This window comes from Pseudorca crassidens, chromosome 16 (assembly GCF_039906515.1).
Source record: "Pseudorca crassidens isolate mPseCra1 chromosome 16, mPseCra1.hap1, whole genome shotgun sequence".
Classification (NCBI taxonomy): domain Eukaryota; kingdom Metazoa; phylum Chordata; class Mammalia; order Artiodactyla; family Delphinidae; genus Pseudorca; species Pseudorca crassidens.
The window spans coordinates 32,360,950-32,378,768 of NC_090311.1; the positions used below are offsets into that span (position 1 = coordinate 32,360,950).

General features: G+C 39.8%; 1 protein-coding gene and 1 pseudogene across 1 annotated transcript in view; one reads left to right on the forward strand and one right to left on the reverse strand.

The window, feature by feature from the left end:
- LOC137208452 (cytochrome P450 2C18-like) overlaps nt 1-17,819 on the reverse strand; it is a 77,389-nt gene that overhangs the window by 47,718 nt on the left and 11,852 nt on the right. Inside the window, 9 exon segments of the mRNA XM_067708887.1 lie at nt 387-469; nt 472-562; nt 3,095-3,115; nt 3,117-3,256; nt 7,780-7,866; nt 7,869-7,928; nt 8,101-8,253; nt 12,401-12,406; nt 15,022-15,201. Coding sequence (XP_067564988.1) covers nt 387-469; nt 472-562; nt 3,095-3,115; nt 3,117-3,256; nt 7,780-7,866; nt 7,869-7,928; nt 8,101-8,253; nt 12,401-12,406; nt 15,022-15,201 — 821 coding nt within the window.
- LOC137209472 (tyrosine--tRNA ligase, mitochondrial pseudogene) lies at nt 8,598-10,474 on the forward strand (annotated as a pseudogene).

The window sequence follows — 17,819 nt, forward strand, 5'->3', positions numbered from 1 at the left end:
AGGACATTCAGGAAGCCCACCCAGGCTAAGCCCTTCCTTCTCACTCTCCCACATGCTGTGTGAAATGATCACATCCACCTTCCTTTTATGGCTCAGTATTTTGTATTTCTCATTTGTTTGTATTTCCATTTCACCTGAGACATATGTTCTCCTTCTCCTCAGGTAGCCTATTAGTACCTAACGAACAGGGTCCACGTATTGTTATTTAACAATTCAATTTTAAATCTCCTTTGATGCTCAATCCAGATCCATGCACACATAAGTACCCAAAGTGCTGGTCAAGCATTTCGTCCGTAACCATTTAAATATCCCTAATAAGTACAGAACTAGTCAATGAACAAAAAAATTCAGGCAAACAGATAACCAATCTGTCATTAATATTTTACCTGTTCCATTTTGATCGGGAAACAATCAATGAAGTCCCAAGGATTGTTAATGTCCAGAGATGCTTGGTGTTCTTTTATTTCTCTAAAACATAGCTTTTTACATAAGCAAAAATTTTAAGTACTTTGTTATGACTCCCTGGGAGATAGTCCATGAGAGCAGGGAAATTATTGCAGACCTTAAAGATTTTAAAAATATATTTATTAAACTAAAAACACATATTGAAGACATATCTATCATATGCCAAGCCCTGGTTAAAAACTGAAGCGAATATAATATGGTCTCTTTCTTCAGGAGGAGCATTTTATAGTGTACATGTAAAATAATTCTTCATGCTGCTAGAGTATTTAAGGGAGAAAACTCTGACCAGATGATGAAAGTTGATAGTAATTTCCTATACTCATACATCAACCTTATGATATTAAAGCATATTTATATCAATTCTCTCATTTTTTAAATTAATTCTTCCTTACAACCTTGAAACACAGAATAAGATGAATTACTATGATTCACATTTTGTAGATGAGGGCAGAGGTTAAGGAATTTTGCGTAACCTGATACTGAGCACAAACCCACTCCCTGCTATTTCTGCTACTATCAAGCAGCCTCAGAAATAGAATCGCTATATTATAACCCAGAGGGGTGCAAAAATGGCATGAAACCCACCTCAGCATTTTAGGGATAAAGCAGCTGTGCACCAGAGCAGGTAAGTGACTTTTCTAATATCATGTGATTTTATTTAGGCAGAGGACAGGACATATCAGCTCAGCACAGGGCAAAACTGTGGTGTCTGTTTATGATTCATACACCATAGAACCAATCATTTTGTCATCCCAAGCCCAATTACGCTGTCAGCTAAGATCCCAACTGAAGCAACAAACACCCCTGCCCTAGTCAGTGTTCCCTGGCAGCACCTCTGTTCATAAACATTGTCCCTCCTTGAAAGAGATAGTCTCTTCCTTCCTAAATTAGGATATTTCTGCTAAGTAACGTGATGAAGAAATCACTACATATTTGAGGATAAGCCTTGTGGGTAATGGAAACCTTTCAGCAAGGACCTGGATGTCCACTGAGTGCTATGGCCATCCTTTTGGGCAGTCACCAAAGTAGTCTATGGAAACTGGGCTTTGGGGGGTAGTGGAAAAACCACTGCCCAGGGAGCCAACAAGGCCTGAATTCCAGCTTTATACTCAGGCATTTCTTTTCTTCGTAAAATAAAGGCTCAGCCACCTTTCCCAGATGTTCACTCTATGACAGTAAGGCAGGACTGCTGTGTTCAAACACTCACTTACAGCATAACATCAGCAAAACTGATGCAGTAGACAGTTCTAAAGGCCTATCCCTCTACAAAAATGTCAGAAAATCAAGCAGAAACTGTCAGAATCTACTTAAAAAATGGCAGCAAAGATCTGTGGCTTGTTTTTTCTTTTTCCTTTTTTTTTTTTTTGCCCTTGTCCCACTTCCATCCTTGGCTTGGCAGTGGTCTTAACAAGGGCAGCTTGTGGTGTGGGAGCCTGGTTCCTGGTTCCAGAGGGACCAGAGCAGACCTCAGTCACGAAGACTGTGTTTCTGTGTTCTAACCTGTCTGGGGCCACCTGACAGACTGACACAGGCACTTGTTTTTGTTTCATCTAACCTAGAGTGGAAATGCAGCAGGGATGTCTCAAAAACCTTGCAAGATTAATGAACAGCCCACAGCCACCTGGGGCAAAATATTACAGTTAAGGCATACAACAGAGCATCAAACTCCAGGAAGAAAAGCTGCAGAGGGAGTGCCTTTGGGAAATTAGGACATTCAAAAGCACCCCTGTATACTGAAAAATTTAGAAAGCTACACACATGCACAGAGCCAATCTGGAAGAGTTATTTCCTCCCTCCCTCCCTCTCTCCCCCCTTCCTCTCTTCCTTTCTCTCTCTCTCTCCCCATCTCTTTCTCTTCATCTTTTTTTTCTTTTTGCCTCCTCACATTCAAAGATATCAATATCCGTAGACTCCAGATAGAGAACAAACTAGTGGTTATCAGAAGGGAGAGGGAAGGAGGGAGGGGCAGTATAGGGGTAGTGAGGGAAAAAGGGTTATTACGGGATTATATGAAATCATGTGTGTGAAACTTTTGAAAATTGTAAAGCAATACAGAATTTAAAGACCCTTTCATTCAATTTAAAAGAATGAAACAAAAAGAAAAGCAAAAGAAAGATCTATCACTCCTAAAAAAAAAGGACATCTCTCTCCAAACACTAGCTGGACGTAAGCTAAAGGAACAGATTCCAGTGACCACACAAGGCAAAAAAAAAAAAAAAAAAAAAAGAGACTTTGCAAAAATAGTTTAGAAAAGTCACTAAATAAACAAATAGCTACACCTTGTGGAAGGCAAAAATAAAATAAAAGAAAAGAAACAAACAAACAAAAAACTACAGGGACTTCCCTGGCAGTCCAGTGGTTAAGACTCCACGCTTCTACTGCAGGGCGAAGGGGTCTGATCCCTGGTCAGGAAATTAAGAAACAAAAAAAAACTGGAGCAAGCAAAAAAAAAAAAAAAAAAAAAAAACCAAAGAGAGGGGAGAATCTGATTCCCAGAGTTACCACGTTGTAATATCCAAAATGTCCAGTTTTCAAACATTCACTTCATGGCTTGGTCCATATAGAATTTTGGACTTGTCAGAGAAATGAGCATAAACGATTTCTCAGGAAGAGAGGATCCTGACCTCACCTGGATCCATGGGGAGCGCATAAATCCTGAGGTTTTCATTAAAGTTTCCTAGCAAGTTAAGAAAATTCTGATCTGTATAATCAAAACGATTCTGGAAAATAATGGAGCAGATCACATTGCAGGGAGCACAGCCCAGGATGAAAGTGGGGTCACAGGGTGACCCTAAAGAATTGAAAAGATTTATAAAACACTATTAAGATATAAATATAAAACTCTGTTGTGGATAACAGATAATTTTAGAATCTCTGAAGCAATATCTACCTAGAAATTTCCCTATCAGCAAAAATTTAAGCATGCTTAAAATCAACACATCACTGTTCCTTAAACATGAATTGACAAAATGGATTAAAGACCTAAATGTAAGGCCAGACACTATAAAACTCTTAGAGGAAAACAGGCAGAACACTCTACGACATAAATCACAGCAAGATCCTTTTTGACCCACCTCCTAGAGAAATGGAAATAAAAACAAAAATAAACAAATGGGACCTAATGAAACTTAAAAGCTTTTGCACAGCAAAGGAAACAATAAACAAGACGAAAAGACAACCCTCAGAATGGGAGAAAATATTTGCAAATGAAGCAACTGACAAAGGATTAATCTCCAAAACGTACAAGCAACTCATGCAGCTCAATATCAAAAAAACAAACAACCCAATCCAAAAATGGGCAGAAGACCTAAACAGACATTTCTCCAAAGAAGATATACAGATTGGCAACAAACACATGAAAGAATGTTCAACATCATTAATCATTAGAGAAATGCAAATCAAAACTACAATGAGATATCATCTCACACCGGTCAGAATGGCCATCATCAAAAAATCTACAAACAATAAATGCTGGAGAGGGTGTGGAGAAAAGGGAACCCTCTTGAACTGTTGGTGGGAATGTAAACTGATACAGCCACTATGGAGAACAGTATGGAGGTTCCTTAAAAAACTAAAAATAGAACTACCATATGACCCAGCAATCCCACTACTGGGCATATACCCTGAGAAAACCATCATTCAAAAAGAGTCATGTGGGGCTTCCCTGGTGGCGCAGCAGCTAAGAATCCGAATGCCAATGCAGGGGACATGGGTTCGAGTCCTGGTCTAGGAAGATCCCACATGCCGTGGAGCAACTAAGCCCATGTGCTACAACTACTGAGCCTGTGCTCTAGAGCCCGTGAGCCACAACTACTGAGCCCATGTGTCACAACTACTGAGCCTGCACGCCTAGAGCCCGTGCTCCACAACAAGAGAAGCCACCGCACTCAGAAGCCCGCGCACCACAACCAAGAGTAGCCCCCGCTCGCCGCAACTAGAGAAAGCCCACACGCAGCAACGAAGATCCAACGCAGCCAAAAATAAAAATAAAATAAAATTTAAAAAAAGTCATGTACCACAATGTTCACTGCAGCTCTATTTACAATAGCCAGGACATGGAAGCAATCTAAGTGTCCATCGACAGATGAATGGATAAAGAAGATGTGGCACATATATACAATGGAATATTACTCAGCCATAAAAAGAAACGAAATTGAGTTATTTGTAGTGAGGTGGATGGACCTAGAGTCTGTCATACAGAGTGAAGTAAGTCAGAAAGAGAAAAACAAATACCATATGCCAACACATATATATGGAATCTAAAAAAAAAAGAAAAAGAAAAAAAATGGTCAGAAGAACCTAGGGACAAGACAGGAATAAAGATGCAGACCTACTAGAGAATGGACTTGAGGATACAGGGAGGGGGAAGGGTAAGCTGGGACAAAGTGAGAGAGTGACATGGACATATATACACTACCAAATATGAAATAGATAGCTAGTGGGAAGCAGCCGCATAGCAAAGGGAGATCAGCTCCGTGGTTTGTGACCACCTAGAGGGGTGGGATAGGGAGGGTGGGAGGGAGGGAGACGCAAGAGGGAAGAGATATGGGAACATATGTATATGTATAACTGATTCACTTTGTTATAAAGCAGAAACTAACACACCATTGTAAAGCAATTATACTCCAATAAAGATGTTAAAAAAAACCAAACATGAATTGACCATGCCATCCTAGTTTGTTTAATAATAGGTCTCCAAATACTCCATTTACATCACTGCCTTAAGTCAAGGTGCTGGTTATTTTGAAGAGCGAAAGAACAGAAAAAATTTTAAGGGTCAGTTTTTTAAGACAATAATTCAGGTTATCTATCAGTGCAAAATCACGTCTGTCTGGTAAACTTGTAGACAATTAAGCACTGACGTAGGAAGGAAGCAATAGTTAGGAACCTGGAAACGTTTTATATATAGTAAATAGCCGAAGGAACAACTTGTACAATCAGGAAAGGAAAAGATTAAAGAGAGAAAGATTATGGAAAAAGTCAGGTGTTTGATGGTACAAAGAAAAAAAAGCAAAAGCTGTCCATGTTGTACGAGAAGAAAACTAACACAAATGAACATGAATTGTAAGATAGATTTGTTTGCCTAAAATAAAAATAGGCAAGAATTCTGCATTTCAAACAAATCACAGGGCAAACAAGAAAGATTAAATTGAGAAATGGAGTCCTTTTGTTTCTTTATTGCAGTATGGAGAGGAGGTGTGGGGAGGAACATCCTGCTCTAAGAAATAGTGTCCCTCATCACCAATCAGGCCTCACATTTAATTTATTTGGACAGAACACGCCCTCTTGTGGAATTCTGGGATATTGCTACATATAGCCATCAACGGAATACCATATGTTGTTACAAATTTTTTAATTTGAATTTAGATGAAGTCCATCATTTTACAGACAAATAAATTAAAGCAGAGGAAAAGTAGTTTTCTTTTTTAGTGGTCAATATTTACATGAAATTGCTATAATCGGATGATAGATAAACTTTATACGCAAAAAAACCAAATCACATCATACATGTAGTTAAGGGTGACTTGAATCAAAGTGTTGTGATGAAATGATAGGGAATTAAGTAATAGGAACCTATTTAGTTAAGTGCTCGTATGCCAGGCTCCTTTTCAGCTGAACCAAGTCATGGTTCTTAGTGTCATGCCAAGACACTAAGCTTGCAGAAAAACTTTTACTTTAGAAGGTAGGGGATAATTTGAGAAGGCCTTAAGATTTCTGTGTGTGTGACAGCTAAAATCTGATTTTTAATCTTTCCTTTCACTTGAGAGAGAGACTTACAAAGCAGGGTAATTTGGAATTCAGACGGAAAATAAGATCCATCTTAACAAGCACTTCATAGGTCAGTACAGCTGACAGTAAGGGGTAAAATATTACCAAAGTACCAAAATTGGTAAAAAATTACCAATTACCATCCAATTGTTTTAAAATGTACTTGGGTTTTACTTTTATTCTGATGGTAAAGCCAACAGATCAGGAGATGATAAGGTAGTTTATTACTCATACTTCCCAAGAGGAGGGGGCACCCTACACAAGGCCACATGGGGAAGCACCAAGGTCAGTCAGGAGGCAGAAGGAACAAGGGGAGAGCATGGGCCAAAGCCTTTACTGGGGTTTTCATGGAAGAAATGAGCAAGGCTGGGTAGGTATGCTCAGTAAGTTTAAGACTGGATAGTTTGGGTAATTTCAGAGGGCTCTAGGTCCCAGGGGTGGTCCCTAGCTGTCCTGTAACTGGCCCTGGGTTGATTTAGGGCAGGGAGAATATTGGCTTGGCGTGTGAGGGTTTCATAAAGCAGGTTTCCTGGGGGTATCGGCTTTGGATAGGCTAGTTTGAAAATCAAAGGAGTGCTCACACACAAGATGCGATGCTCTATCTCAGAATTAGCTAACCCTGGGAGAGGCAGTTGCTCCCTGGGTCTGCAAGTCCCCCAAAATGTCAAAGTATCATAAAGTAGAGAAAAGAAAAAACATGATTATTATATCAATAATGGGGGAGGGAAGTATAAAGAAAGCTGAAAACAGAAGAAACTAATAGGGAAGGCAGGGTAATGAGTTATTAATAATAGTTGAAATCTGTTTAAATAGATCATTTTATAACCTGGTATTTGTGTAATGTTCAGGATTAAGCCACAGCATCTATTTCTTAAAATATATAAAACAACACTAAATAGGGAGCAACATTAAGTAAATGAAGCTGCTAATTTTAAAACAGTTATTTATAAGGAAATCACAATTGATGAGGTCTGCACTAAGGGATGCCTAAGCAATTAAAACCATAGACAATTATCATTACTGGCCAGAACAGTAGGCAATGGGTCTCAGAAGAAACCCTCAGACATGTGCCTGAGGCGACCATACAAATATAGGCCAGTTAAGTGAAAGCACATGTCATTTGTTTCACGCTCCATAAGGGTGTGATGAGGTCATTCCCACCATGTCCACTTGATGAAATGTTCTGGAATACATAACCCACATTTACACTATGGGAAAAAACATTATTCTCTAATGCCAGAAAAAAACGAGACTCAAAACCTTCCACCTTCATGACCTAATGATTTGAAAACAAAAAGTTCAGGACAGGATAGGATTAAATGACCTTTAATCCACACTATATGCACCACAGTGGGTGTACACACACAACAAGCACAGATACACAAAAGCCCTCTAGGCTCTCTCCTCTCTCTCCCCGCTCCACAGGAGGGTTGACAACCATGACTCATATGAAAGATGTGGCTGTCCCTGAAATGTTTCCTAGGATGTCACTGGAGAAGACAGCAGTCTGTTAAGGTGAGAGTGACAGAGCGTAGCATCACCCACCACTGGTTTTTCTCAACTCCTCCACAAGGCAGTGGGTTTCCTCTTGAACTCGGTCCTCAATGCTCTTCTTCCCCACCCCGAATTCCACAGTGTCATGAGGGAGATGCGCCAGATCTCCTTCCATCTCTTTCCATTGCTAAAGAGGATTCCTACCAGGAGGAGAAACAGAAACTAGGAGGGAGGCCCTAGGGAAGGAGGAGTGAGCTGACACTTGGCAGCCTGGCAGATGGACCCAGATCTGCTGGGGGGCTCTTCAAATTCCTCTTTTCCATCCTCCCCACCCTCACTACCAATGCGGAAGATGCGCACACGCACACCTACCATGTCCTTTATTAACTCTTTGAGACACAGGGAGACTGCCTCTTCCAGAAAACTCTTCTCACAGATCAATCAGGGCTTCTTTCACTGCTTTGTAACCATGCAACACTATGGTGGGCTTCAAGCCAAAATACCCAGTGAACACAGGGCCATACACTTTTTTGAGAGCTGGAAAATGTATATTAGCAAAAGAAGTCACAATTTGGTCTATTTTGCTCATGATTAAGATTGTTATCAACATCATGTTGTTGATGTTTTATTCTGCCACACATAACTTCAAAGATTTCTGGATCTTATATATGTATGATGATAATTCAACATCCATTCATGATTAAAAAAAAAACTCTCACCAAAGTGGTTGTAGAGGGAACATATCTCAACATAATAAAGCAGAAGACCTAAATAGACATTTCTACAAAGACAACATACAGATGGCCAACAGGCATATAAAAAGCTGCTCAACATCACTACCTATTAGACAAATGCAAATCAAAACCACGATGAGGTACCACTTCACACCAGTCAAAACGGTTATCAACAAAAGTCTACAAATAATAAATGCTGAAGAGGGTGTGCAGAAAAGGGAACCCTCCTACACTGGCTGCAGGAATATAAATTGGTGCAGCCACTATGGAGAACAGTAGCGACTCCTTTAAAAACTAAAAACAGAGTTACTATATGATCCAGCAATTCCATTCCTGGGTATTTACCCAGAAAAAAACAAAAACTCTAATTCGAAAAGATAATGCACCCCAGTGTTCACAGGAGCACCATTTACAATAGCCAAGTCATGGAAGCAACCCAAGTGCCCATCAACAGACAACTGGCTTAAAAAGATGTGGTGTATTTATACAATGGAATATTACTCAGCCATTAAAAAAAGACCAATAAAAAAATAAATATATATTTTTAAAAAGTGAAATGTTGCCATTTGTAGCAACCTGGATGGGCCTAGAGGATAATATGCTTAGTGAAATAAGTCAGATAAAGAAAAATACTACATCATATCACTTATATGTCAACTCTAAAAAATAATACAGGGCCTCCCTGGTGGCGCAGTGGTTGAGAGTCCGCCTGTTGATGCAGGGGACACGGGTTCGTGCCCCGATCCAGGAAGATACCACATGCCGCGGAGCGGCTGGGCCCGTGAGCCATGGCCGCTGAGCCTGCGCGTCCGGAGCCTGTGCTCCGCAACGGGAGAGGCCACAACAGTGAGAGGCCCGCATACCACCAATAATAATAATTAATAATAATGAATTTATATACAAAAGAGAAAAAGACTCACAGACACAGAAAACAACTGTACGGTTACTAAGGTGGGGGGGAACAAATTAGGGGTATGGGATTAACAGATACAAACTAATATACATAAACTAGATAAGCAACAAGGATTTACTGTATAGCACGGGGAATTAAACTCACTTTCTTGTACTAGGTCACCAGGAAGGAAGATGGCGGCACCCAAATCGCGGTATACTTCCCGAGGTGGTGGTTTGGTACCACAGGCGGGTCAAGAGTCTTCCCCTGGTACTGCGTGAGGCCAACTCGGGCGCTCGGGGGTTGCTGGAGGTGCCGAAGGCTCCGGGTCTGTTCAAGGAGTTCTTCCCAGAGAGGGGCACGAAGACAGGGCTCCCAGAGCTCTTGGACGGTGGTATGGCGGGCAACTTTCCCCAGACCATCTACTGCACCTTCGACCCCATGACTCGCTTCCTTTGTGGCATCTGCTGGCACTGTTGGGCCTGTTTCACTTCCACCGATAGGGCCACAAAGCGAGCGCGTCGGTGGGAGGTGCGAGCGCGTCGGTGGGAGGTGCCACCGCGCGCCTGGGAGACGGCAGCGCCGGTACCTGCGCGCACAAGGCCCTGGACGCAAAGCACGTGCAAAACAACGTGCGCGCCCTACGCCGGGCGCTCTAGGCTGCTGATCACCAGCAGCTGCTCACTAACTGGCTGACGCGGGACAGCTGCGCGGTGCGGGACAGCTGCGCGGTGCTGGACAGCTCGGCGTGGTATCAGAAGCAGCACCTGGTGGACTTCTTAGCGGCAGCGGGCGGCCACTTCCCCGCGGCCACGCTGCTGAACCGGCCCACCGTGCACACTCGGCTGAAGACCCAGGTGGCGTGAGTTTGGCCGAGTTTTTATACCAGGTGAACCCTGGAATAAGCGTCCTGGATAATACATGCTGCAAAGCAAACGCCGTTTCAGACGGTCCTGGAGGGTATCGGATGATAACGGAAGGCGGAGTCAGTATAAATCACAAGCAAGTAACGGATCCTGAGAGTGTTTTAGTTGTTGGACAACATATTCTCAAGAATGGACTTTCGTTACTTAAAATAGGAAAAAGGAATTTCTACATTATAAAATGGCTTCAGCTATGATGAAAAATCCTTCTGGTGGTTCAAATTTATCCATCATTCATTCTCAAGACATACGAACGTATAATCTTCGCTTATGCAAATCAAACAACAGAGAATGGAGTATACTCCAGGCCTCACAGCGTGAGTGATTTCATTATTTATATAAGTTGGTTCTGTTTGTGTAATAGTGGGATATTTCATTTCCTGGTCCTTAAACATTAAGGGCTACCACAGAAAGGCATGATTTCCGGGGTTAATCTCTTTTCATAATTATTCTCCATGAAAAACTAAGTGCTATCTTTCCTATCCTGTCCTTCTTGTTCTTTTGAAGACAAGGAATAACAATGAAAAACAGGTAGTATAAGAAATTTTAAGGGGGGGACTTCCCTGGCGGTCCAGTGGTTGAGGCTCCGTGCTTACCCTGCAGGGGACACGGGTTCCATCCCTGGTTGGGGAACTAAGATCCCACATGCCAAGCAGCGTGGCCAAAAAAAAAAAAAAAGAAATTGTGGGTACTTTTATATCAGGTGAATATCTCACTGGATTTTTTTGTTGTTAAGGAAGCTAGTACAGTTCTTTGAAAAGGAAAAAAGTTAGAGGAGGCCATATTTGACATTAGAAATTACGGTAGAAAGTTTCCTTTGGAAAAAAAAAAAGAACAAAAATCAGTACTTGACTTTTCAGGAAGTTTCTAATTCAGTTTTCCAGTCCCTTGCCTGTGTTCCATAGAATTAAATTTACTCACAGCCTTGTTTATTTGTTTTTTTTTACTTAGTAAAAAAGGTATCAATGTTTTATAAATTTATAGGCTTTTAGTTTTTAAAGTTTCAAATTCTGCCCCCAGGCAGATTGCAACTTGAGATGAACTGAAAAGTTAAGTAACCAACAAGATAAAATAGAGGATAATCATATGAGTATATCAAAAGATAAAAGGGATAAAGAAATTTCAGGTCAAATTTAAAGTATTTGGAATCAAGACTTAGTTAAATTAAGCTCTACATTCACTAGGCAATTTGATCCTCCAGAAATGTTTCTAAAACCTGAAAAATCAAGGTGATAGCACCCCTGTTTCCCCTGAGGATCAAGTGAAACACGAACACAAAATGGTTTACAATCAGATTTGTTCTAGAAAATCTTACAGGCAGCAAAGCATGGCTTTAGAGTTCAAATTCTAGCCATTTACTACCTGGGGATTACTTGGAGCAAGTCACTATCTTCATATGCAAAAATGGAGATGTAATAATGCTCGAGTCAATTAGGAAAAATCTAACAGGGAAAAAAAGCCATAAAACTTTTGTACAGTGTAAGCTGTATTGCTATGTTCCAAAGTAGATTTAAATGTTAGAAAGCCATAGTTTATCCAAACCTTCGTCTGGGAGTAAAGTTAGGAAGAATTCATTTATTGACAAACTTTAATGTCACTTCATAGCAGCAATTTTATTTACACAGTAACAATGAACATACAGGTATCCATTATAAATGTCAGAGATCATCGCTACATTTCGAAACTTCACTCAGTTTGAGGGCCAACAAAAGAAGTTTTTCTCTTTCCATACCTATCTTGCCTCTGTTTTTCTTTGTACAAGGTGTGTAGTACTAGCAAGCGCATTACTGTAGCAGGTCACATTTTCAATTTGAAATTTGATGTGCTGGGGAAAGGTGCATGACGAGGTGTTTTCCCCCTTACAAATTCAAAAAGCTAGAATAGAATGGTCATCATCTGACCTACCTGAAATAAGTAAGTCACGGATTGCTATGATTTCAAAATTGATGTCTAATGATGGCAGAGTAATTTTAAAGTGTGCTAACAAACATCTTGGAAGCCTGTATTCTACGAAGATGGTACTACTAACAGATTCAAAGTAGTACCGTATCATATCAGACCGAAACTGGTTCTTTATGTTTGAGATGAGTTGCTGAGCCTATTGTTTCTTAGTAAATGGGTACCATTAGCTAAAGGTAATGGACATATCCATATTGTTCCTGCCAGTAGTCCTTCATAAATGTCATGACTTTAAAAATTTTCGTATCTACAATATATAATTGATCTTCAAATTTATAATGTAATTCATATCAAGAACCACCTGGAGAATTTTAGTAAAATGTTTATGTTCTAAACCTCACTCCCAACACCCTGAAAGCCTTTAAGAGTATGTGTGTGTGTCCAGATGTTTTTCTTTAAATAACAAAGCTCCACATTATTTTCATTTAAAAAATATCTTGTGATAACATATAATGGAATATAATCTGCAAAAACAAACTGAATCACTATGCTGTACACCTGAAACTAACGCAATATTGTAAATCAACTATACTTCAATAAAAATGTTTTAAAAGACTAACTATGATGGTGATTATTATATCACTTCTGATGTGCCGGGCCATGGCCTGGGTACTTGGTACTCAGATTATTACTAATCATCATATCAAAACTTTGAGCTAGATTTATTTACCCTGTTTTATAGATAAAGAGATTAAGGTTCAAAGGCTGTCCTGTTTATTTCCAGTGTCTCACAGTTAATAAATAGAAGACCCCAATTTTTTTTATTGAAGTATAGTTGATTTACTTCAACTATAATGGTGTGCCAATCTCTGCTGTACAGTACAGTGACTCAGTTTTACACATATATACTTTTTTTAAAATATTCTTTTCCATTATGGTTTATCCCAGGAGATTGGATATAGTTCCCTGTGCTATATGGTAGGACCTTGTTATATATCCATTCTAAATGTAATAGTTTGCATCTACCAACCCCAAACTCCCAGTCCATCCCTCTCCCTCCCCCCAGCTCCCCCTTGGCAAGCACAAGGCTGATCTCTGTGCCTGTGAGTCTGTTTCCGTTTTCTAGATAGGTTCATTTGTGCCATTTTAGATTCCACAAATAAGTGATAACATATGGTGTTTGTCTTTCTCTTTCTGACTTACTTCACTTAGTATGATAATCTCTAGTTGCATCCATGTTACTGCAGATGGCATTATTTTGTTCTTTTTTATGGCTGAGTAGTATTCCATTATATATATGTACCACATCTTTATCCATTCATCTGTTGATGGACATTTAGGTTGTTTCCATGTTTTGGCTATTGTGAATAGTGCTGCTGTGAACATAGGGGTGCATGTATCTTTTTGAACTATAGTTTTGTCTGGGTATATGCCCAGGAATGGGATTGCTGGATCATATGGTAATTCTATTTTTAGTTTTCTGAGGAACTTCCATACTGTTTTCCTTAGTAGCTGCACCAACTTACATTCCTACCAACAGTGTAGGAGGGTTCTCTCTTCTCCACACCCTCTCCAGCATTTGTTATTTGTAGACTTTTTAATGATGGCCGTTCTGACCGATGTGAGGTGGTACCTCATTGTAGTTTTTATTTGCACTTCTCTAATAATTGGTGATGTTAAGCATCTTTTCATGTGCCTACTGGCCATCTGTGTGTCTTTGGAGAATGTTTATTAAGGAGAAGACCCAAATTTCAACACAGCTTAGTTGACCTCTGATGCCTAAGAAACTTATCAGTCCCCAATGCCTACCTTGGAACCAATATCCAGTTGACTGCTTCAGAATCACCTGTAAAGCTCATCCCATGGGAATTCTGACTCAGTAGTGATAAATACTAGAAATCTATATTTTTTAAAACCACCCTAGATGATTCAAATGCCCAGCCCAGTTTAAGATCCGCTAGTATTACTAACAGAAAGAGAGCAAGCATCACAAAGGCAGTGCCAGGACATGCAGCAGCTCATGGAAGAACAGTTTCTTCCATCCTGCATCATTCTTGGCCACAGACAGCAGCTTTGTGCAGAATCCAAGAGGATTTTATTACTACCCAGCTGGCTCTGACTCATTACTTTTTTCTTTCATTCACTCATACTTGTCCTGCTCCCAAGCTATTTCCTTAACATCAGGCATAATTTGCTTCTTCACAGAAGTTCAATTTTCATAGCTATTCTGAACAAAACACAGTTTATGTAATAGATGACTTCTTGAATGAAATCTCTAATCACAAAACATTTCCCTTACCATTTACCTTCAGCCAAGAATCATAGCAAATGGTGGTGAAACAAAGGGAAGAAACACTTCAGTCTTTTGTCATGTTATTATTTTGATTCAACCATACAAAGCCCTAAATGTTTCTCTACTCACAAAATGCATTCCACTGTTATTGACAATGACAGACCAAAAGTAATACTCCAAGCGAGTGTTTGCCTTAAATAATCTCTTTTAATAATTTTATTTTAATATATTGTAATGTATTTTAATATATTTTAATGAAGATATTTTATTTAAAAGTAGATGTTCATGGGCTTCCCTGGTGGCGCAGTGGTTGAGAGTCTGCCTGCCGATGTAGGGGACATGGGTTCGTGCCCCGGTCTGGGAAGATCCCACATGCCGCAGAGCGGCTGGGCCCGTGAGCCACGGCCGCTGAGCCTGTGCATCCGGAGACTGTGCTCCGGAACGGGAGAGGCCACAACAGTGAGAGGCCCGCGTACCGCAAAAAAAAAAAAAAAAAAAGTAGATGTTCGTTTACTTTCCCTTTGCAAGCCACTGGATGAACATAAAACCTACTTACATTGATTAAGGATTTGCTGATGTCCTTAACATCTAATATCTAAGGATATTTCCAGGAATTGGGGGAGGAGTGGGGGCCAGGAGGGAGCTGCCCTTTCCCAGAGCTCTGTTTCCAGAGTGACAGGAGAAGCAGACAGGAGAGACAGAGCACAGCCGGATCCACTGGAACCTTCTCCTCTTACTCAGACAGCTGTGAACCTGAAATCTAAAGCTTTTATAACAGTCCCTGCTAATTCAGCTTGTGCCTCTGACTCATAAATTGAACAATCAGCTAGGTCTACTTTAATTTCTCTTTTGAAGGAACTTTAGCCTTGTGATAATTAAAATATGGTGTTCTTTGCTCTTGCCCTTTTTTTCAATGCCCCACCTGGGCATTCCAGTTTAAGAGGTCTGGGGTGGAGCCCAGGTACTGGTAATTTTTTTTAAACACTCCAGGTGGTTGACAACCAGTGAAGTAAATGATATGATCAAAAAGTTGCTCAACATTCTGGATTCTCAGATTAGTAACCAGTTAAGAATTTATGACTTTGAGGACTTTATGACCTTGTATGTTAAAAAAAAAAAAGTATATCCTTTAATGCTTTATCAAACACTAATATACTTTGTCCTTGAAAATGAAAGCCTTTTGAGATATTTTAGAGTTCCATACTAACATTATAGCTTCCCAAACATAAACCAGCTAACATAACTCATACATTTTGAAGGTCCAAACATGTATCAAGGAAATAGCTAAGTAAATTTACACACATTTTACCATTAAACTCTCCCCCTCCCCTCAGAAAAAACACTAGAAGAAGAAATTTTTAATTTTTATTTTTCAGATGGGGAAAGGGAAATTCAGAGAACAGGAGGTCCGGCCAGTGTCACACAGCTAATAAATGACAAAACTGGGATTTGAAATAATATCCTCTAATGCCCATTGTGGTACACTGTGGCTTACACCACAGCTGCCTCAAGAACAATTTTAGGAAAACAAAACCAAACCCCCAAAACATTAGTTTCTCTGAACATACACCCCGTGAATGTCTACAGAATAACAAGTTTCACACTAAATAGATGTTCGTTACTTGACTGCAAGGATAAAACGGTCGTGGGTTCTCAGGACGTAAAAGATAGGGATTCTCCCCCTCCATCACTGCAGAGGTGAAACTGGCTCAGGTAACTAATGGAAGGGCTAATCTCAGGGGGCAGAGTTTGAGAAACCATGACTTCCCCCACCTCCCAGTCACCTCCAGATACATCTGCTTTGGTTGCTTTCTTTGTTCTGTCATTGTCAGAAATAATGGAATGAAGTATGCACAGCAAGGAAGGGAGATTTTGACAAAACAAAAGGTGTGGATTCAGTGGAAGATGGAAGACAGGGACTTCACTGAACAGACTCATGGCCCAGAACCAATGCAACATGCAGACCTGAACAGGAAACAGCACTTAGTGGTCATGAGGATCTAAATGTCACTGGAATTATATACATTACTAGATCACTAATAGTAATGCTTATACAAAGGCATATTCTATAAAGATATCATCATATGTAGTTTTTTATTGAAGTATAGTTGATGTACAATATTATATGTTAAGTATAAAATATAGTGATTCACAATTTTTAAAGGTTATACTCCATTTATAGTTATTATAAAATATTGGCTGTATTCCCTGTGTTGTACAGTATATCCTTGTAGCTTATTTTATACATAATAGTTTGTACCTCTTAATCCTGTACCTTTATATTACCTTACTCCTTCCCCCTTCCCTCTCCACTGGTAACCACTAGTTTGTTCTCTATGTTTGTGAATCTGTTTCTCTTTTGTTATATTCACTAGTACAGGAGTATGTACTTTTCCAGTGGAGTTTTAAGCTGTACTTGAGGGAAGCTTCTACGGAGTCCACAGAGTGCACTGGACATCCTCAGGGAGAAGAAAAATAGCCACCCTATAAGCAGTTCTTATATTTTCCTATCAAGTGTTCCGATTTTCAGAGCTCTAAAATACTTTATGCTAAAACTTCTTATTTTTGTTGCTCTGCCTTCTTTGTATTTCCTTTTCAATTTCTAGCTTTTTAAGCTACATTATTCATTGTTTGATTCATTTTCACATGTTTGTCCTAAGTGTTCAGAAGTATTATATGGTATGAATTTTCTTCATTGAATAATATTATCTCTATTCTACGTATTGTTGGTATATCTGTTGTTAGGATTTTAAAAGTATTGTGGAATATTGTTTTTGGTGCCTTCTTTGATCCAAAGATTGTTTTTCTTGGCCACGTGGCTTGTGAGACCTTAGTTCCCCGACCAGGGATTGAACCCAGGTCCACGGCAGTGGAAGCGCAGAGTTTTAACCACTGGATCAGGGAAGTCCCTGATCCAAAGATTACTTAGGAGAGTTCTGAAATCTCCAAGCAGTTGTTTCATTTACTTCATACTTTGTTTTTAATTATCCTGAAATTGGATTACAGGAAATCCATTACACTATTTAATTTTTTTTAAGCTGAGGATCTTTTATAGTCCTTTATAGGACTATAGTCCTTTTGGACTCTAGTCTTTTATAGTCCAAAATGGTGAATTTTCATTAACATTACATGGTCATCTGTTATTAACATTTGTTTGACATTTTTAATTGTATCACTCCTTCTTTCTACATCGACCAGAGTTTTAACTGCCTGATGGGTCAGCAGAACATGAGGTATGAATCTCCAGTGATGGCAAAGGATGGCTTTCTCCTTCCTGCATTCATTCAAATGCTCATTCATGTATTCCTCTCACAAAAATGCATGGAGTACTGGGCCCCTAATCCCAGTCA